This window comes from Electrona antarctica, assembly GCF_951216825.1.
Source record: "Electrona antarctica genome assembly, chromosome: 14".
Lineage (NCBI taxonomy): Eukaryota > Metazoa > Chordata > Actinopteri > Myctophiformes > Myctophidae > Electrona > Electrona antarctica.
Genome location: NC_136795.1, coordinates 29,141,920 through 29,164,553, shown reverse-complemented (window position 1 = coordinate 29,164,553; position 22,634 = coordinate 29,141,920). Strand labels below are relative to the sequence as shown.

Here is a 22,634-nt window from a genome sequence, read left to right as displayed (position 1 = left end):
GTGTAGGTTAGAGAGCCTGTAGAGCCTTTTGATTGGAGCAGCCAGTGCAGTGCCCTTGCATTCGACAAGTTCACCTTCTTAACATTCACAATAGAGGACGGTGGGCCACACATGTCCTCGTCGCGCAGCGCACAAATGTATTACCTCCCCCTAAATAATTTTAAATCCTCTTTTGTATGTGCCAAAGTAGGGTGGGGTGGGGTGAAAAATCTGCAGCTCGGAAACGGGTGGTGTAGGTGTGTGTGTGTGTGTGTGTGTGTGTGTGATTGTGTGTGGAGGGCATGCATGTCTTTTGTACGCACATGCTGAATTTTTATGAATTGCCTGGAAGAACGCTGACAAATCAGTGCTGATTGCTTATGGAGGAGAGACATCACACCCACCACCAGGAAATAGAAAACGTGAAAACGCTGAGTGTGGTCACTCAGAGGGAGAGAGTGAGAGAAAGAACAACAGAGAGAGAGAGAGCAAGAGAGAGAGAGAGAGAGAGAGAGTGCACGCTAGAGAGAGTACGGCCTTGCGAAAATGCACTCTCGACAGATTTAGAGGAGCTTGAGAAGAACGGGTTGAGAGCGAGAGAAGAGTAGAAAAAATAACCCTGATCTCAGCAAGGACCACGACCAAGGCACCAATTAGGAAGTTGTGAAGTTGAACTAACACGATGAGAGCGACCCCAGCCAACCTCCAAACGTTATCCGGGTTGGTCTTCTACATCCATACTAGAGGGTGGGTGGCGTCTTCTACATCCATAGAGGGTGGGTGGCGAAGGTGCGATATAGGCCTAATAGGTGAATTTAAAGAGGGGGAGCTATGATAAGACTTGAGTCCCGCGTCGCGCCTTAACGATCTCCTCCTCTCTCGCAGGGCTGTCTCTCTCTGGGGGGGGGGGGGGGGTCTGCCAGGGATGGACACCATTAGCCCGGGGAGCCTTTGTTCAGGGGGAGCCATGGCTCCACACACCGTGTCCCCTGATGAATATTTATCATTGTCATTCACCAGCCCAAGGTGGGGGTAGGAGACCAGGGGTGGGTGGGTGGGTGGGGTGGGGTGGGCGCCATGAGCAGGGTGGCCGAGTTGAATAAAGATGCTCAGGAGGTAATTCTTCAAGGATACATGCAAGGCTCCTCCATCATCAGCCGTCTCAAAATGGAGGTTGTGTTGGGGGGGGTGGGGTGCTGTGTGTGAGTGTGGGGGGGTTGGTGTAGAGGGCTGGTGGGAGAGCCAGCTCCACTTGACAGCAGTGTAACAAGATTATCAGGGCCATAAGAGCAAACAAAAACCCCAGCAACCCCGCTTCAGAATCTAGATTACAGCAGCGCCTGTTATCTGAATACTAAACACAACTGGGCAAGGCATGTGGACTTCACTGAGGTGAGGGATGAGACTTGGACCACATATATAAGTATAGGTCTGATCTCATACTTGGTTGGATGCCGAAATTATAGCCAACGTACAAGGCAAGCTTACAATGCATATTCGCAATGCGTTGTGAGCTTGTAGATTGCCAGCAGGTGATGTCAGCACGCCTGACATCAAAACCAAGTATAAATCAGGCAATAGAATTAGGAACTGCATGCATATATTATTCATAGATACAAACACAAATGCATGCGCACACAAACACACACACACATGCAAATTTATCTTGTCACTGCCAATTCCTGAAAGGAAGCGGCCCATCTCTTGGCATCGACAGGTTCCTAATGAAGTGGATAAACTGGGCTGTGGAGGTGCATGCTGATGAAAGCGCGTTTTTAGCTGGTCGCACGCTCACACTCATGCACGCACGCGCACACACACACAATAACAATTCAGTTCAATGAAGCAAACAGTTGAATATATCATCCACCAAAACGTTACATTCATGCCTAGAAAGCAGAGCCACACCAGTATGCAGTTGGGTGGCTTAGTTTGTTTGGTCTCCTGCTCTGAGAGGAGGACCATGCAGCCTCTGCAGTAAATCCCAACTATCATTTAGGGCTTCATTTATCAGTTATTATCTTACTTGCTCTCTTTTCTAAACGCGTGACCTTGAGGACACAACAAGTGGAACAGGGCTGGGCACAGAGAACATGTTTAAAACGCTAGTTTCGTATGAACCACATAACAGCATGTTAACACAAGTTAACATGCTACTCTCATAGTCATAACCCATTGTTTTGTTTTTGTTTTTTGTTTCTAATTAAAACAATTGTTAACCTACCTACTGTACTTGCTGCCAGCACTGCTGAGATGCCGAATGCAGCCAACACCCACCCATGCATCAGAAATAGCTGTGATCAACATTTCATGCTTGATGAGACTGAGAGGCAATAGTTTGACTGCCTCCCTCCCCATTCTGAGCAGGAAAAAGATCGCCTAGATATTCAGATCTAATCAACCCTCCCTTCAGCTGAGTGAAGTCAATTATCAAGCGAGCTACATGTGTCGGGCGCCATTTAACTGCAAATTAAAATAAATCAGACTCCTCTATTAGCTCGAGAAAAGTTACTGGAAGGTGGGTGTGAACTATTATGTACAGACAAGGCAATGGAAGGAAGGAGACAGAGAGATAGATAGATAGAGACAGAGAGGGGGGGGGGGCGAGGGTGAGGGAGACAGAGAGGAGGAGGGAGGCTATTAACTACCAAGTATTCAGAGCGTGAAATAAGAGTGACAAAACGAGATAGAAGAGAAGGCATTCAGCAGCTTTTCAAAGGGAAATGTGATGCACTGTTAATAGTGGGGAAATACTAAGCCAACACCTTTGGCCACACTTAAACCCTTTACTTATCTGGCTGGGGTCCCCCCAATATAGGGGGCCTATATTTTGTTTTTGTCCTGCTATACTTGCCGGATGTGCGAATGCCCCATAATAGGGGCATTCGCAAACTCAAGGGTTCAGAGCAAAGATGAGAAGGGGAAAAAAAGCCAAACATAAGCAGAAAATAAATTAGTGTCCGTCTCTGGCAAGAACTGGATGCTGGAATGAAGACACTTTGATGTTGATCTATGGCGGTCATACCACATCCCTTGGGAGGGAATGAGTGGATGTTGGCATCTTCATTGCCTTTACCTTCCAGGTGTGTGTAGCACTGCAGTACGATTCAAGGTGCTAGACTGATCACTGAAGTCAACACCACAAAACTGACGTCTGTGAAAGTATAAATTACCACCTGCCCAATTCATCTTTGTTTTTTTTTTAAATAAATATCTTGGGAGATTACGGTACAGAAAAAAACCCCAAAAAACTTAAACCTACAATCTCACTTTCTAAATGTAGCTCATTATAGTTTTGGCAGCCACTGCCTGCTACTGTACTCTGTAAACTGTATTTTACAGTGCAGACATCTTTTTTTTTTACCAGGCATGTTTTAGGAAACTGACTGAAAAATTGCAATCCCTGTAGAAAAGTAGGTCTGCTCAACCATCATCACTGACATCTCACTATGCACACAGTCCTGACTTTTTTCTGCTTCATTAATTTAGTCTATATCTCAAGCCTTGTTTATTTGAAGAAAAATAAAAGACTACATTGTAAAGTAGAGTTGTTCCAATACCGATACCATTATGAAAAAAACTGCCTAAAAGGCTGGTATCGTATCGTTATCGCCGGGCAGTACGCCAGTCTATGCCATTCCCATACCATATCATTTATCACATGACGATATTTAATTTACAGTAATATTTTGAATTTATGTTGCACTACAGTTTTATACTCTTACTGTAAAATTTACATTGTTATTTTACTAACTTGTAGCTGCACTTTAATTATTATTAATGGATTATTTATTTATTCTGGGGTCAGTGGGGTCCATTTGGTTCCATTTGTATACTCAGAGTTACAGACTTGTAAGGGTCCATTTGAGAGCCACTATCCTAGATTTCTTGCATTGCAATTGCACACTCAACTCAACTCAAACTTTATATATATATAGCACGTATCAAAAATGGTCGACCAAAGTGCTGTACAGATTATTGGCATCGTGCTTATCGACCGATAAGCAAGTTATAGCTATCGGAATCGGTATTGGGAAGGAGAAAATGGTATTGTACATCTATTGTAAAATATTCTATAAAAAACTAAAATACACACTAGTTTCATTTCATTTTGTGATCATATCCAAAGCCAAGTAAAATATTTTGGGCTGAATACTGTACTACATTGCAGGCTACACTCGTGCATCTCTTAATAGGAGATTAAATTCATACGATTAAACTTGCAAACGCTACATGCAAAAACATCAAAACCGCTGCTGAAAGCCACGTATATTAAATATCTAGAGTCATGAGGAGCAGGATTTTCTAAGATTGATCCGTCTGCATTTCTGCACAGGTTGAAGTTTGTATAGTAATATTGTCCAAATCTATGTTGAAGAAAGTGTATAACATGTGATGTGTGTTGATATTTGATACTCACTGACAATAAGTCAAACGTAGTGCAATGCACTGGCATACTGTGCAACAGTAATGCTTAATATGTGCTTCACTAAAAGTACGACTGGCATTTAGGAGAAAAGCGCCCATTAACAACTCAAAACCTAAACCAAAAACAGAACACTTTATAGGCAAAAAATGTAAGTGATAGCCACTCTAAAGAGTACAATTATTCTCTCTTTAATTCATTAAACAGGGTTTGACATCATTAAAGAGTTACATCCGTGACACAATGTTTTGGCTTACCTTGCCCTCATCGTTCATTACAGATTACAACCTGCATTACAGCTGCTACCTCATCAATATGTTTGCATGAGCTCACCAATGCATTGCTCACCAATGCATTGCTCACCAATGTACTGCATTAATAAATATAACATTAACTATCACAAGGTGCAGAAGACTTCTACAGCCTTCAGCTTGCACAAAGTTTCCTATATTTATGTATTTGCACATAACTTTCAATTTAAATATTAATATTTTAGCTCCAAATAAATGAATAAAAAACAGATATGAGCAACCATTTAAAACTGGCCTCATTGGGTACATGTGCAGGCATTTGTCCTACATCCAGGTGTAAGAGAGAGAGAGAGAGAGAGAGAGAGAGAGAGAGAGAGAGAGAGCTTCATCACCATCAAGGGGCAACTACTTAAAGGTATCCTTAGAATGTACAGGTTTAAACAACTGGACCATTTGGTTACATTTGTACACTCTTCAGTTACGGTATGTTAAGTTGACAGACACTGATAATTTTACAGTGTAGATATGAACTAGAATAGGAGAAGCTTTCCACTGCATCTGCCTGCAGGACTTGATTAAAAAGGAGAGGAATATCTCTGGATACATCAGCCTAGCACTGGCAGAAGGACCAAGGGTTGCAGGCAACCCACACACACTGGCAAAATATCCATGAGCTTCACTACACCATGTGCATGCATAAATGCCCATTGGGTATGCCTGGTGGCTCAGCCTGGTTAGCGCACAGACCATATGCTCCTTGTGTGAGTGCAAGGAACCCAAGTTCGAATCCAACTCCCTTCATCAATTGCCATGCATGTTTTCCCTCTCTCTGCCCTTTGGTTCCCTGTCTCATAGTCTACACTCTCCTATCTAAAAAAAGAAAGTAGGAAATACATGCACAAATAATATGTTTTCAAAAATAAATGAATAAATAAATAAATGCTTATTTCATTGATTGACCTACAGGGTACAATGCAGAGTATTCAAGCACATAGCCCGGAGCAATTTCAGATATTTAAATGCAATCTCAGGGAAAAGTTAAGTCAATCTCTCTTTTTCTTTTGTATTCTGCATATATTTGTCAAACATAATCTATCATTTGGATTCTTCAAACACTTTCTACGCTATACTAGTATTATTATGAATCAGGGCAAGATCTCTTACACTGCAGTGTCTATCTGTGATGAAGAGCCAGGAATAGGTCTAGTAAATACAACGTTACAGAATCAATGCCAAATCCAGTGGTTTACTATGAACAGTACCATTTCAGTTTTGTTGTTTGTGTGTGTGTGTGTGTGTGTGTGTGTGTCTCTTGTACAGTATGTAGTGTTACGCTTACTTTTCTGTCATTTGATGTCTTGTACTATTGTGTTGTCTTGTACATTTTGTAATTGACAAATAATCTAAATAAAGTATGTAAAAAAAAAAAAGAAGAAGAGTGAATTGAATATAGTCATACCGGAAAATATTAAATATGACCATTAGTTTTAACTTTACATATCCGAACCTACTTTTGAATTAATAACTATGTCACTCTGTGCCACTGAGAGAAGTCCTTTTTACAAGAGCAAATCTACACTCTTTTCATTTACTCAAATATTTACACTTACTCAGCGTTCCATGACCTAAAAAAATGTCACAGACCAAGACATTTTTAAAATGGAAACTCTGAAATATCAGTCACTACTGAATAGGGCAACCATTTCAACCAGATCAACTATCTTACTGAAGTTAGAAAGAAGTCTTTACTCTGCAGTTTAAAATATAGGCCTATCCTCAGCATGAAAGATCACATGCGACACTGGTCAAATGTTTGCCTCTTGGGTTTACTCCATGAAATGCCAACCTACATATCAACTGAGGTCCCTGCTGAATCAAACTCTTAAATTTAGCTTTCGTTTTGACTTAGCGTTTACGTGTGCAAGTGTGCTAAGCTCACACGCGTCTGTCATCGGTGACAGTCAAACATGTGGCTCATGCGTCAAACAAAGCTTAATAAGTAGGTTACATCGAAATCTGTGAACCGCTCTGCTGTGTTGTTCTGTTTAGGCTGATAGCTAATGTGAATTATGGGGAAATGTGACACGAATAATCAATACACCGAACTCATCTTAACCACGTGAGGCTCGTGAGCCCTGCTAGTGTAGCTATTTAGGGCATGTCATAACAGGCACACATTCAGTAAAAATAGCAGATCTACAAGCTCACAAAGGGTTGCGTAACTTGCGTTGCGTTGTGAGCTTGTATTCAATTTGCTATATTACATACAGTACATGACGTGAGCGGAGAGATTGTAAACATCCGAGGTCTGACGTCCAGGATGCTCTATTTTTACCTGACAAACGGAAAGGTAACAAACAGTGTTTGCTATATTATCTTCATCATACATACAGTATATACCGTAATCCTCCTGGAGCCAGTAAAATAAGGGTGACAGCATGATTGTGTCCAGACAGCACTGATGAATGCAGCAACGGTAGCAGATTTTCCTTTCAAAATCTAGCTTGTTTGTACTAATTTCTCCAAAGTTGCCTATACCGCACCTTTTTTTCCAAGTCCGATCACAAATTCAACACGCATCGTCCTTGCACAGTGTCTGGATGAAAGTATTACTTTCAGAAGTGAGGCAGGCATATTGCAATGTTGCGCAATCATAATCCGCACTGCCCTTGCAAGGGGTTTCATCACCAACATCCCCTCCTCATTGGGAAAAAAAAGAAAGAAAGAAAAAAAAGACCCTATATTGATCCTTTCCTCCGGGCCTTCCCCATTTCCCCATGCAGCTTAAGCAGCAGTTTTGTGCACAAACGCCACACTTGTTTTCCTTTCATGGGAGCTATTAATTGTGCTCAATAGGCATAACTACTCCCAAGACAGACCAGATGTATATTGGCCATACAGACAGAGGTATTGGTGGCCGCGGTGTATACCACGCTCTGCCGTGTGTTGCCTGGTGTTTCATCAACCTCACGCTTTCCGTTTCCACCCTCCACCGCCTGCCCACTCTGAGCACCGATACTGAATCACCTCTACGGCATCTAGCCTTATTTTATCTTGGGCTACCTCAGCGCGGAGTGCCCATAAATCTCAGAGCTGATCTCCACTCCCTCTGTCTCCAGCCCCACGCTGCTGCCTGCCACCGCCCCCCACTGCGCTCCTACATGGGGCCCTCATCTGTTCTCGTTACCTGCAGGGAGGGCCACAAACAGGCATTACGTTTTATTGCAAAGCTGGGCTCCTGCATAGGCAAAATCTACAGTTAATTTAACTCTTGAGTGCAAGCAAATGGACCCCTACGGGTCCATTTGGGTACATCTGTACATTCTGTAATGTAGTGCTGCTGGACTCGTCTGTCTCTCTAAAACACACTACATTGCCCCCGTTGCATGAACAGAGATGATGCAATGAGTTGAATATACGAGCAAGAATTGGTAACTTGGGTCTGTTTACCGTGGGCTTTTTACTCAACAGTTATTCCAAGGTGACTTTTGGATTCCACATCAGATTCTACATGGATAATTCATTGCCTGCCCGGCACAAGCTCTCAGTCTAATAGGGATACCAATTTGAGCCAGGCCATACAGTGAGGCAATGTCTGCTCAACCAAGATACTGTATATGAAGTGATGAGTGCAGTGATATATGCTGTATAGTATTACAAGCAAATTGGTGGGACAACATTCAGCCAATTATACAATACATAAATAAATAACAGTCTATTAGCACCCGCAGTTCAAAATACTATTATGTGTCACTTTCCATATCATTGTGCTTTGATTTGAACTTCTCATGCATCTCGTGCTTAAAAATAATGTGACCCAATTTAAACTGCATTCATTGTAGGGCTCCATTATCATGATATAAGTGCACACACACTGCTTAGCGTGCATTTTTCGTTAATAGAGTTGACATAATTTGCTGCTGCTGACAACTAAGCATTTATGCTGCAACTACATTAAGACTATCTGTTGATATACAGCGCGACAACGCCGCAATAAAAACGCACAAGACATGCTCTCTCTGCACGGGGAGAGATGTAGATCACGCTATGAATGCGTGATGGCCATCACTTGATGCTCCGTGGCTTTGATGACTATAAATCAACACGATCACAATCTATCTTCTCGGTGACAGACAGGCAGCAGCTTCGGTGATAAAACATCGATCTTTTATACGCCGAGCAGACCTTTTGTCCAGTCAGTCAGAAGGCTATATGGTGCCATCCATCTGATCCATGTTTCGGGTGGATTCTTAAAAAACGTCTAAATAGATTGTGATGATTCAGCATTGTAAAAAAAATAATAAGCAATGTAAAAAAAATGAATACAAATTAAAATATATAATTAGCAACCAGTAACATGATGTACCGGCTGAGCAGGGTACCGTATAATCGCTTTGGCATTGTTACAGCAGTGGCTAAATGAATTCTCACTTCAGGTGAACCAATTCCACAGCGCACACTGCAGCCGAAACCATCATTTCTACACCATGCCCTTGCCTTTATAATTAACAAACCCTTGCATGCATTTCTAAAAACAGCACATAAATGATCCCATACATTATAAATGCTGAATTTAAAATGGATCATGCACATATTTTTTTCATTCTTGATTAAAAAAAATGTCAGACAGAAACCAACCTGATCTGTCGCTACAGCGCTGCTTGCAGGGCTCTCTCTGCTGCTTCCCTTGCTCTCTCTACTACACACGCACACGCACGGTACGCACGCACGGCGGGGTGATGAAGCAGCAGGTTTGAACACCGACTGAAGAGAACAAGTGCATTTAGTTGACAGCGAGCCGCGAGAGGATCAAAGACAACGGACACGAGATCCAAGAAGGTCTGGGGGAAATCAAGAAAATGCTTTTTGTTTAAGGTCAAATCCAATTGAAAATCGAATTATACTAAGATCCCCAGACCCAAGAACTTATTTCAATGCACGCAGCACGCATGATAGTCTGGAGTGGGTCTCTGGACATTCCCACCGTGGACATTCCACACCCCGTCTTCTTAAACAATCACAATGACACAAAAAGCTTAGTGACACAAAACGCCCCCGCCCACAAAACAAGCAAGGAAATCCCCGTGCTCAGCAGCAGCTTCTTCTCCAGCGTGGTGGTGGTGCCGATAAACAAGCAGCAGCAGCTGCAGATCTACAAGCGCATAGCAGCGGTGCATCGCGGTGCGCTATGAGCTTGCAGCTCTGTTGTTGTCGTTAAACTGTCTGTACGACAGTCACAGACAGTCAAATAACTGGTAGGGGGTATGGGCTGAGCACAGAAATTAAGTCTCGAGTGGCCACGAAGTACGGCGATCTCGCTAGTCTAAAAAAAGAACAGACAAGCTTGTATATCTGTTCTTTTTTAGACAAGCGACGACAATTAACCCTCGTGAGTCGTGCGACATCATGGAAGGCAAGCAGACAGTAAACAAACAGTAGTTCTCTGGCGAGCGCAAAAAACGCGTGCACACTCAGCACAAACAAGCAACAAGAAAACACCACGTTTGATGGACTCACCTCCCGCAACTTGATAGAAATTGGGTTTGGTAGTTCTTATCGTCGGCGTGCCGTTGTCGGTCAGTGCACTGTCAAGCAGACGTCAACCACCAATAGCAGTCATATAAACTATTAGTAGCCTACTATACTACCAACGAGGTACACGCTTCTTCCCCTCCTTGTTGTTGTCCTGTTCCACTCTGCCACCAGACGTCATGTTTGGTCACGTGCTTCATTCATCAAGGACCCCCCCCCCCCCATCGGAAGTAAATAAAACATAAAATAAATGTGGCAATCTAAAGTATAATAATATTAATAATGTACCGGTAAGCTAGACTACTGCACGCCGCAGAGAGAACTGCATGTGGGGCTCTGCTGGTGTGATCATGTGTGTGAAGTTGTGAACTGTATTGTGTGGACCCAGACAGGCCAGACTATACACTTTCACAAAATAATCATCAGTCAGCAAATCTTCACAGCTCTGGAGCCATAGTATAGTTTGTTTTACAGACTTAAAGGGATATTTCACTTTCAAAAAAACGTTTGGTCATTTCATCGTCTACACAGGCTTATGTGAACACCACAGACAGTTTAAGTTGCTTGATTCAGTATTTAGATATTTGATATTTATTTTGCTGCCCCGCCCCCTCCCTATACAAACCCATTGTAACTTCTAACTCCATTTTAACCATTTTCTTGTGACTGATATTGTCCTTCTAATACACGAGGGGGCGGATTTTCATTTACTGTTTTCATTTCATTCTCCTCATTATTTTCCAAAAACAATATTTAAAAATAAATGAAAACAGTAAATTAAAAACCACGGCCCCTCACGTATTAGAAGGACAAAATCAATCACCAGAAAAAAGGACTGGTGTTTTTGATGAATCTATCATGGTTAAAATGGAGTTAGAAGTTACAATGGGTTTGTATAGGGAGGGGGCGGGGCAGCTAAAATGAATATCAAATATCTAAATACTGAATCAAGTAACTTAAAAATTGTCTGGGTGTTCACATAAGACTGAGTAGACGATGAAATGACCAAAAGTTTTTTTGAAAGTTAAATATCCCTTTAAAATATTCCCCACTAATCTCATTTAATATACAATTTAATATCCACGGTCCACGGAGCAGCACACTGCATGTATAGTGGCTCTGTGCTCTCACTTTGCACAGTCTTCTGTAGTGGAGGTTTACAAAAGTAATCACTCAGCTTCTTCACAGTTATGGAACTTTATAAAATATGCTATTGTGTAGTTTGTTTACAGACTTGAATATTGTAATTGCAGAGAAAACGGGACTGGAGTGAATAAAACGCCACCGCAAAACAATTCTGAGGTTAGTGCTGCACAATTAATTGAAAAAAAGATTAGAGATCTAGATTCAGACACATGCAATCTCACTTTGTGAAGAACTAGTTGGCTGTCCAAATCATCTTAGTTACTCTTATGTTTTTGTTTATGTTTGTATTGTAAATATTTTCATGGAAAAATCTAGAATCGTGTGAGAATTGTGATCTCAATTCTTGTGGAGGAAAAGTTGGAAAGTCGAGATTCACATTTGAGCAAGAATTGTGCAGCACTAGCTGAGGTAATCGCCTAAATGCAGACATCACAGTCACGGCCTTTCACAGTGAACATAGGAACAGAGACTCAAATCTATGACTTCAGAAATAAAGTGACATACAGTGTCAGAACAACTGATAGTACCTGCAGGAAGAGAGACAGTGTAGTTTACTAATTAACCTGACAGAGGGCAGGAAAGCATATAATTACTTAAAAAGGTTTTCCTGCCTTCCAGGTATCAACATCCTGAAGTGAGCACTACTTGTGATCTGCATTTAGTTAGTTTATCCCTGGAAATGCAATATATTTTCACTGATACCTTACAAGTCAGCAGTATGAGGTTTGCTCGCCAGCATCAGTGACTGATCGGGTTGGGATCCTTTAGTATTTTAACGATTCCGTTTCATTAACGGTCCGATTCCTTAAGGGTTCCCTTTAACAATTCCTATATGGGGTTACAAATGGACCCTTACAGGTCTGGAACTCAGATTGTACAAATGGAACCAAATGGACCCATATTTGTACACTCAAGAGTTATGGTGGTCCTTGAAATAAGAAATGTTTGAGAACCACCGGTAGTCCGGTATTGTAATTGCACAGCAGACGTCAAGTCCACAGCAGACGTCAAGTCCACAGACGGTGTGATAAAATGGTTCAGTTCCAAATGTGATGGAACTGATTCCGTTTCCCAACCCTGGCGATTGACAGAAGTGCTCAGTTCTTCTTGGTCCTTGTTGGCTTGTTACTGTTGAACAGGCTGATCCCACTGGACCGGACCCCCACATCTGCCTGTGTCACTCCTGGCTGCTGCAGCACCTTGTCCAGAGTGGTCTTCTTTATGGCAGCCGCTGAGATATTGTCTTGATCAGCCAAGGACTGAAGTTCCCTTTTCAAAGGTCGAGGAGGAGAAGGAGATGGACACAAAAGCCAGACATCAACTGTCAACTGCCAGTTACCAATGAAAACAAGTCCAGTATACATTTCTTTGAGTATAGCTCCACCTGCTGCCGGAGTAGGATATGTGAATAGAAATGTGCATTAAATGGCATAACAATAATTGAACTCCTTTTAGACACGCAGGTGACTAAAAATACGATTGTGTGTTCCTTTGTGGTCGGATAAAACTTGCGAGCCTACCTAGTCCTAATGCAGGAGGCCTCTACAGCGTTGATCAGAAGGCTGCGGAAGCCACCGCTCTCCAGGACATGCAAGGCGTGGATGGTGGCGCCCCCTGGTGAACACACGTTGTCCTTCAGCTGACCAGGGTGCTGATCTGAGTCCAGAAGCATCCGAGCTGCTCCCTTTTAGACCAAACACAAGGAGTCATGTCAGAACGAGGCCCGTCACAATTACTACATAAACGCCTAAATTAGTATGTTGAAAGATAACAAAATGACAGTTTGCAAAAGTACAGAAGAACAGTTACACAATAATGCTAAAAGGATTTTTTTTAAAAGCCCTCAAGGCCTGTCTCCATTGTATTTCCTCTGTATTCAATTCATCAGGAATTTGATTATTGGTACCTGTCAATTCTTTGTAAGTTATTTGCCATATCCACTCTGTGTTTTTTGTTTACGAATGTCTAAAAGGTAAACATAACCCGCCTGCGAACCGTGTGTGTGTGTGCATGGTGTTCATATATTCAAACGGGTATAAGGACTAGTCAACTAAAATGACATGATCATGACAGCCCTAGGAGGATAATGCTGTATAATGACAATGCTCTCACCAGCATTGCCTGGGCTGCAAGCCTTATAGCCAGTCTCCTGGGCAGGCCCATTTTCACACCACCATCGGCGAGAGCCTCTACTGCCGTGAATGCCTACAGTACAAGACCACAAATAATACAAACACAAACAAGGAACCTATCAGACAACATGTAAGGATGGTATCCAGAAAACATAACAGTATTCATTCTAGAATGATAAGATAGACTACTAGAATGTCATTCAGGACACACACACACACACACACACACACACACACACACACACACACACACACACACACACACACACACACACACACACACACACACACACACACACACACACACACACACACACACACACACACACACACACACACACACACACACACACACACACACACACACACACACCCACCCCTTAACCCTTAGAAGATGAAAGACGCCAATTGGCGTCTTCATCAGAATTCCGTAAATGATCAATGACGCCAATTGGCGTCTTCACAGTTTTTGATGAATCTAAACATATTAATATGCTCCGAAGCGCTGTTTAAATTCCTGAGCTTATATTCCAACTACATTACCCAGAAAACCCGTGTCATGTGACACACGTGTACGTGTTGCCATTGGAAGCTGGTCCCAACCCCTGTAAACAGTGGGGGCAGAGGGAGTTTTCATAGTTTTCATTGTTTTGCCTGTTTTGCCGTCTCGCCCGAGCGATTTTCTAGCAGAAAAAGTTGAAAGCAGTACTATTTATTTGAGCGAGTTTTGTGGTAGTAGTATTGATCCATACGCGTCCCAGTCGCCTTCTCCAGGCGGAGTAGCCCTGGTCCAGTGCTTACAGCGAGACTCGCTGCTCCCTCCCTCCTTTTTTCATTGTCTCCCCATCGTCGTCCGATGAGCTATACCGGGAAACCATTGAAGAAGACGATCAACCCGGAATGTTTTGAGGTAATCTTATTGTAGAAAATGCCCTTCTATAGTGATCAGAAATCATAAGATGATCGCTACAAATAGATGCTTGGATAATTACTACTACTAGTCAGATCATGACGCCAGAATGACTCACCACGATGGCCCCCAGGCATTAGCCAGCACCAAAGGTGCTGGCTAATGGTGTTGGTCGGTGCATTGGTGCTGGCTAATGGCTGGAGGGAGGGTTGGTGTCGATTGGTTGGTTGGTGCAGTACAAATGTATCGTAGCAGGCATGCACGCATGGCAGTACAAGTATTTTATATTGTAGCGTGCCTTATAGGCGATCTGATCTTTAGAGTAATGTTCGCTCCTTTTATTTACTGTCTACAAAGACGGAGAACAAACATGCATCGTTTACTGAAGCAACGCGTGGTTCGTTATGATGACCTTGCTACAAGGATCGGAGGGGGGACGGGGAGTGAAGCTAACAGTAGCGTATTATATAAGATCTGTATGACGTTTCATTGACGTCTGAGCTTGCACGATAATTGCATTCATTGTATATTGTATACAATCATGATTGTACATTGTTTAGTGTGTCTCCGTGTGATGATGATGATGACGATGATGTCAGATAGCCTACGTCCCCCGTCCCCCCCCAACTGGCTATTGGCCGGGCTGACTACAGCTAAATGTTTATTTTTATATATTTAGAACTGGCATCAGATGAGGAGGAGGAGGAGGATGATGATGATGATGATGATGATGAAGACGAAGAGTCAAGACTGCGATGGATTTCTCCGACACTGAACCGGATGCATTCATTCATTTCAGTTGTTGTTTTTTTTTAATTTAGCCTACACACACACACACCGTCAAGAACAACTGGAATGCAGTGGTTTGGGGACACTGGGGAGTTTGGGGACAACTGTTTTGTATGTAGGCCTATTTATTTTCTGTAATATTTATTATAATTGTATTATGTTAGTAGTCGTAAAAAATAAAAGACAAGCTTTTACAATGAGTTAGACCTGTCATGGCTATTTTGTTCACTATTCTGAGGTTTATGGTTTGACTAAGCGAGTTTCAACTGTGATTTACTCTGTAACGGTAGATGGTAAGAACCCAATTTTTTTGTTATAATACAGTATACATTCAAGTCTATATTTTGATACATATCATGGGCACAAAGTCATATCAAAACAATGTCCTTGGATGTGTTTTTTTATCAAAACTGTTTCTTCACAACAGGTTTTTGAGATACATGCATGAATAGACACGGTACTGGTAAGACTATGTAAACATGGTATATATCAAAATGTGCGTTAGAATGTCTAATTTTACCCCAAAAAAGAATTGAGTTTATATGATGTTCCATTTCAGAGCTAGGGGGACTTTTAGCTGGATAGGTCAGATTGATCATGACTGACCATGCTATTTATAGATGGCAAAATATCTACAGTGGTACATGTGAGAAACTTTTTATTTTATTTTAATTGAACTAGACAACTCACCCTTTAAAATGAGATATTGCATGGCTATGTACGCCCAGCAGAAAAAAAGTTGTTTAGAAAATAAAACTTCAACCGGGCATAACTTTTTTTGTTGTCCTAGAAACACTACCCAGTGTAAATGCAGGCTCTTTTAAAAGGCTTTCAACACAAAAACTAAACATTTTATCAACTCAGTTCATTTTTTTCCTGGAAGCAGACAAGCCAAGCTTTCTCTGAAGGTCTTTCGTTGTCACACATTCACAACAGAGAATTTTCAATAAATCATTCAAAAACGCCATTCTGCCATAGAGAAGTCTAAAAACTATATAGAAATCCATGAAACTCTCAAAGAGTTAAAGGGTAGAGAGGCCGCCTGGTAATCAGTTTGCCTCCCCGGTAAACATGTTTGTCCTTGAGTGTCCTTGAGCAAGAAAGACACTTAACCTCTAACTGCCCCCCACACCAATCTGAGCAGCTGGTAGTTCCCTGGACAAAATATTTTGAGATGGGGGGTCCACGGCCAAATACATACCGTATAACTTTGGGGGTCCTTGACACAAAAACATTTTGAGCACCACACTGATGTAGCGAAACCGGTAAGACATTTGTAGAATCGGCCTCAGGTCTTAATGGCTTCATTGACTCACGTAGGCGGGGCCACTGCCACTCAAGCCAGTAACGGCATCGATCAGGTCCTCCTCCACCTCGGTGCAGTAGCCTACACTGGCCATCAGCTGCTCCAGCAGTTTGCCATCCTCCACGTCAGCATGGGTGCCTGTTGCATACACCGTGGCTCCCTCTTTCACCACCACTGGGGTGTTGGTCATGATACGCATCACCTTCGGAGCAGAGCGATACAGTTCCAACTTCTGCAGGGAAGGGGTGAAAATTGTTACAACAAGTTACAACATTCAGTAGCAGCCTTGGAATTGCAGTCGAAGATGGCTGGTGTTCACATTATCAGCAACAAAGTGACAAGGCTAAAAGTCACTTTCAATGGAAGTGAACTACACCTCCCAAAATCTGAGTAAGGAAGCTGGCATCTCCGTTCACGAAAATATATTTTTAAGGGGTGCTAGCCCCTTCTATAAACAGCTTTTGTCCCCACACGTCTCAAGATTTGCCATTGACAATGAAAGGGGAATTCAGGTCAAAGGTCCGCTAAATCTTGTCCCCACACGTCTCAATATTTGCCATTGACAATGAACATGAGTTAGACTTTAATATATTAGCGCCCCTCACTTCACACAGGTGTGATTTTTATATTTTATCTAACCATAAATGCACGAAGTCTCTGTGTGTGTGTAAGCTACGTAACTCGGCAACCGTTACCCCAACCGACTTCAAATTCGACACACGCATTCCCCACCACCACAGGGGCTCACGTGCCTGGTGTCGAGTCGGTTGGACCCACGGTTCCAACACAGTCCAACAGGCCTTTTTTCCCTTCATTTCTGCTAAGCAGCAAGCTATATGCTTCGATGATTTCGATTTATATTAGGCTCAATTTGCATGACTGTAAAGACGAAACGGAAGTGGGAACTCGGGAGGAAGACTTACGCTTTATCGCTTACTCATGATCAGAGCTTCCGTTCTCCAGACTATGTGACGGAACTTGGGAAGCATTTGAAAATTGCGAGGGGCAACAATCCATGCGAGACTACTGCATGCATGACAACTTACGAGTACGCTTCTGCTTGGCTGCCACTCTGTCTCGCTGCACAGCGGCAGCTACAAAATTGAAATGTTCTCAACTTTGCCATGCCACTTTTCGCTGGCTAAATATACACAAGCTAAATACCGCTGCTGATATGACTGAATTCAGCATAAAAGTTATCCACGCATTAATTTACTCCCGTGTCGACTACTGTAATTCCCAATACTCCTGCCTCTCAAAAAAATCCATCAACCGTTTACAACTCATTCAGAATGCTGCAGCTCGCCTCCTAACAGGCTCCAGAAAATTTGACCACATTACCCCTATTCTGGCCTCCCTACATTGGCTCCCTGTTTCTTACAGAATTTATTTCAAATTACTCTTCTTCACATTCAAAGCTAGATCCGGTCTTGCTCCAGCATACTTATCTGACTTACTCGACCCTTACGAGCCAGCTTGTGTATTGAGATCATCCGGAACGGCCCTTCTGACCATAAAATCAGGCTGCAAAAAAAACTGTAGGTGACGGGGCATTTGCGATCCGGGCACCGTCACTCTGGAACGCCCTGCCCCTGGAGATCAGGCTTGCCGAGTCTGTGTCGCATTTTAAATCGCTCATAAAGACTCATTTTTACAGAGCTGCATTTAGCCCATCACCCATGTGATTATTTTATTTTGTAATGTTATCTTCTATTATGTTCTATCGACAAATCTCTTCTATTGTATTCTATGCCTTTTTGATCCATGTTTTTCTCTATATATTTCTGTTAAGCACTTTGTGACTTGTTCTTAAAAGGTGCTATATAAATAAAGCTTTATTATTATTATTATTATAAGCCGGATGATGATCACATTATATTTTATGTAATGCAAACAATCATTGTTTGGCATGTGAGAATATCAATATAACAGACAGCCATCTTAACCGCACAGAGAGTTCCTGTGTTCCATGTCAGAGAGGATCCGATACAGACAGGAACGAAAGACTGGTATTTCATGTTTGTGATGACTCTGCATGAGGCACAGCTCAAATTAGACGTTACACAATAGTTCACTTAAGTTAACCACTTGACTTATACCTTATTGTATGTCAGATTGTGAAAATAGCTGAGCTCACAAAGCGTCAAATTTTGTAGTCCTCCCAGGGGTCTACAGTGCACTTGCCTGGACCCTTGCAGTTGCAGCGCATCCAACACATTGTGTTGTGAGTTCGTAGATCGGCAGCAAGCGGACCCCATCTGTTTTCAGATGGGGTCCGCTCGCTGCAGCCGAATACAGATCAATTTGGGTGTGACCATGACGTGAAACTGAGCGAAACACTGGACTAACCTTTTCTATGGAGCTGATGGTGACGCCCGCAGCACAGGACACGATGAGATGACGATCTTCAATGTCTGACCCGATCTCATCCAGGACAAAAGGAATGATGTGGGGCTTCACGGCCAAGAAGAGAACGTCACTTTTGGAGACCGTCTCCTTGTTGCTCGTGGTGAGAGTAACACCCAGTTTCTGTATGAAGTAATTGTTATTCTATGTTAATTTCTTCAGTGGACAAAAAGGTGAGCCAAAGAAGCGCTAATACAATTTTGCACACACACACACACACACACACACACACACACACACACACACACACACACACACACACACACACACACACACACACACACACACACACACACACACACACACACACACACACACACACACACACACACACACACACACACCCTTTAACATTATTGATAAAGTGATGAAAAAAATTGGGTAAATCAATAGCAATTGTTGTCCTACCATCTCTACTAAGTAGTAAAGTACCCACCCGTAGCCCTAACACGTTGGGCAGGTCTGCATTGGGGGAGCTGGCAGTAATTCTGTGGGTGGCAATCACGCCTTCAGAGGAAGAGGGTCAATTAATGCAATTATTGGAAAAGACAAACCAGCATCAGAGTCTAGATAAAATATAATGATGTGATGATGAAGTATTCATGGCTCAAACTAACCTGCAGCAGTGAAGCCTCTGACCAGAGCATGGGTCAGCTGACCCGCTCCTATGAACCCCACACTCATCCTCCCTGTGGAAGGAGAAATAAGAAACCAGGTCCAGGTCTATGAAAACATAGGCCAAAACTAAAAGAAATAATGAACATATGAGCACTACTTTAAACCTAGAGCATCAGTCTCACTCCCTTTCAGAACGACAAGCGGCCTGGAAGAGAATTTCCCATTACTTTTTCCCAAAGACGTTTCAGAAAGTATTTATTTAAAGACCTTTAAGGCTCGGACAAAGCCAACTCGGCTCCTGACAAATCATGACAATAAACAATAAACATATTTTTTTGGGCCGAACAAATAATTAGAAAGCAGAAAAACTCTAAAAACAAAACTGCCCTTTTTTCTTCTTTTTAATATTATTTGTTGGGCCCAAAACTTTTTGTTTATTGTCAGTTCGAACCCGGGCTCCCCCAGAGTTAGTGTTGAAGTGTCCTTGAGCAAGACACTGAACCCCCAATTGCTCCTGATGTGCTGGTTGGTGCCTTGCATGGTTTCCGCTGCCATCGGTGTACTATTTGGAAATAGTCAATCTACAAGCTACATGAATCTTGGGGAAAAATTGGGAAATCTTTTGGAAACATTAACAACATAAATCTGTTATGGGGGTCCCTGGCACAAAACATTTTTAGATGTGGGGTCCCCCGGTCCTTGGACAAACGAATATTAATTTGGAGGTCCTTGACAAGAAAATATTTGAGAACCACTGGTTTGAACAACATTAGCAATCCCAAATAAGCAACTAAAACTACCAATATTTTCAAGCAACTTTACAGAAAAACAAGCTGTCTCTTATAATAAGCGGACATGGCAACCCTGAGGATGATCTGTCTTGAATAAACCAAATTGAAAAGCAGCAAACTTGTGATGATGCATATGTATATATACACTTCGTCGTACGGCAGTGCAGTGTCTGTCGCCGACCTGGAGCTCACAGTCACAACGCGTCGCATTCGGCAAGCGACACCCTCACCACCTTCGTGCATTATCTAGAACGTTATCACTTAGCCCCATATGTGCCCTCTCCCTACGCTCATTCTGTAGCTACAGAATGAGCGTAGGGAGAGGGCACATATGGGGCTAGTTATCACTAACACGTAACACTAGTTGCAACTAGCCCGTCTCCGGACCCCCCGGGTTGAGCTCCTTTGGACCCCTAACCCGTCAAAATGTCAGAAACTTTAACGTAGGGTTCCAAAAGGAGCTAAGTTGCAACTTGCATGTGCTCACATCAGCAGCAAGGGTTATTATTCGTTATCAAATGGTAGAAATTATGATTTGCAAGTCGCCACATTAACAAATTATTAGTTACTTCCTGCCTGCCTGGAGTTAAGAAGACATAAGAAACATAGTGACAGCATAGCCCCATATGTGCCCTCTCCCTACGCTCATTCTGTAGCTACAGATGAGCGTAGGGAGAGGGCACATATGGGGCTAAGTGACAGAAGAGAGCAGAGAGCACTCAAGACTCAAGAGTAAATAACAGCAGGGCTGCACTTACAGATATTATCACGAAGAGCCTGTCAGTTGTGTTATTGTTATTAACCACAAAGTTACTTCTGCGGACTGCGGTGAAAAAACAACACGATGATGTGTCAACGTGTCCTCGTTGTCTCGCGCTCTGGATGGCGTGTACCTGTTGTGGAATTTAGATCGACAGGTGAGGAAACCAATGAATGGGTAGCTTTGGTCAACACGTAGGAGCGTCTGGCCAATCGCCATGCCGGTGCACCATGCGCATCCTGTTTAGAGCGGATATGGAAACTGGATCTGTGTGTGTGGTGATGACCGGAAACAGTAGGCGGGATTTAGATCGGATATGAGCACTCAGCAGTAAATAGAAACCAAGCTTTCCTCGGGTACTGTGTGTGGGAAACATATGGGAAACATCATTGGGAAACATGAATGTGCCAGAGAGTTTGGTAATGTGCCAATACCGCCATCTACTGATAGCATTCATAAAAAGCAGGATGTTTTCATTAATCCTCCACACAGTCACTGTCTGTACTGTACTGTAGTGTACAAACAAACTAGCCAGGCTATCAATGAAATGCTTTGCTATCTCCCGACGCCTTCGGCTGGTGGAGACAAAAATATCCCTGGGAAGATTCATCTGGCGTTCCTTAATTGGTTCTTCCACACATGAATCTTCCAAACTAGTAATTAGTCTGTCTGGCCAATGCCAGTCTATCATCATGGACAACCAATGTATTTGTTGCACTACAGATTAGCCTACCTTTGAAACCTTCGGATGAGATTTAGTGCAGATATAGTTTTGGAATCAACTATTATGCTAAATTAACCTTGAAAAACAGAGTTTATAGTAGATAGATATAAATGCGGATTTTGAGGATGGCGTGACAACAAATGGTCTGGTAATTATGTATTGCATAATTATGTTGTGCATCCAGTCAAGCCAGATAAATTAGTTGAATGAAATCACTTTCCATCATACTGATACTGAACTGTAATACATAAGGCCTACCACATGATGGCAACACAGTCCAGGTTTGTTTCAAACACCAGGATTTGGCAACAATGCAATATTGTTGAGTCCTGCCCAATTAATGCTCTGCAATGCTGAAAATAGCAGATCTACAAGTTCACCATGCTTGCGAGCTCATAGATCTGTTCATTGTCTCCACCAGGCCGAAGGCATGGGGAGAGAGTATGTTTTGCACTCCGTCCGTGTGAGTCCGTCCTTCCGTCCGTCCGTTACCAGCTAATCTCCGGCACCGTTAACCCAGTCGATGCCAAACTTTGCACACACACTCCCTGGATGCCAACGATGAACCTCTGCCCCACATTTTCCAGAACGGCCTGTTATAGCGCCACCATGAGGCAGCTATAAAGGACAAACCTTTGACCTGCATTTTCCGCATCTGCCTTTTATAGCGCCACCAGGAGGCCGACTTTTGTAAAACACATTTTTTGATATTACTCCTCCAGATTCTGTCCAAAAATCTCACAAATCGTTACACAGTATCTCTATGGTCATGTGCTCAAGTCGGATCTGTCCGATATTTCATATTCCATCCTAATTGGCTATAATTGGCTTTCACAGTTTGCAAGATTGTCCCGTTTTGAACAA

At 42.6% G+C, this 22,634-nt stretch overlaps 1 protein-coding gene across 2 annotated transcripts; it reads right to left on the bottom strand.

Moving 5' to 3' along the window:
* Positions 1-11,366: 11,366 nt before the first annotated feature.
* LOC306936167 (pyrroline-5-carboxylate reductase 1, mitochondrial-like) lies at positions 11,367-21,218 on the bottom strand. Of its 2 annotated transcripts, none has more exons than XM_079519651.1 (8): positions 21,045-21,218; positions 19,495-19,566; positions 19,314-19,384; positions 18,821-19,000; positions 16,482-16,703; positions 13,447-13,539; positions 12,855-13,018; positions 11,367-12,593 (listed from the first exon to the last, which is right to left on the bottom strand). In XM_079519651.1, exons 2-8 carry the CDS (start codon positions 19,559-19,561, stop codon positions 12,554-12,556), a joined length of 837 nt encoding a protein of 278 aa, XP_079375777.1. In that variant the 5' UTR covers positions 19,562-19,566; positions 21,045-21,218; the 3' UTR covers positions 11,367-12,553. The 2 variants fall into 2 exon arrangements, with proteins under 2 accessions (XP_079375777.1, XP_079375776.1); XM_079519650.1 differs by having other exon boundaries at positions 11,367-12,603; positions 21,045-21,217.
* Between the last annotated feature and the right edge of the window lie 1,416 nt (positions 21,219-22,634).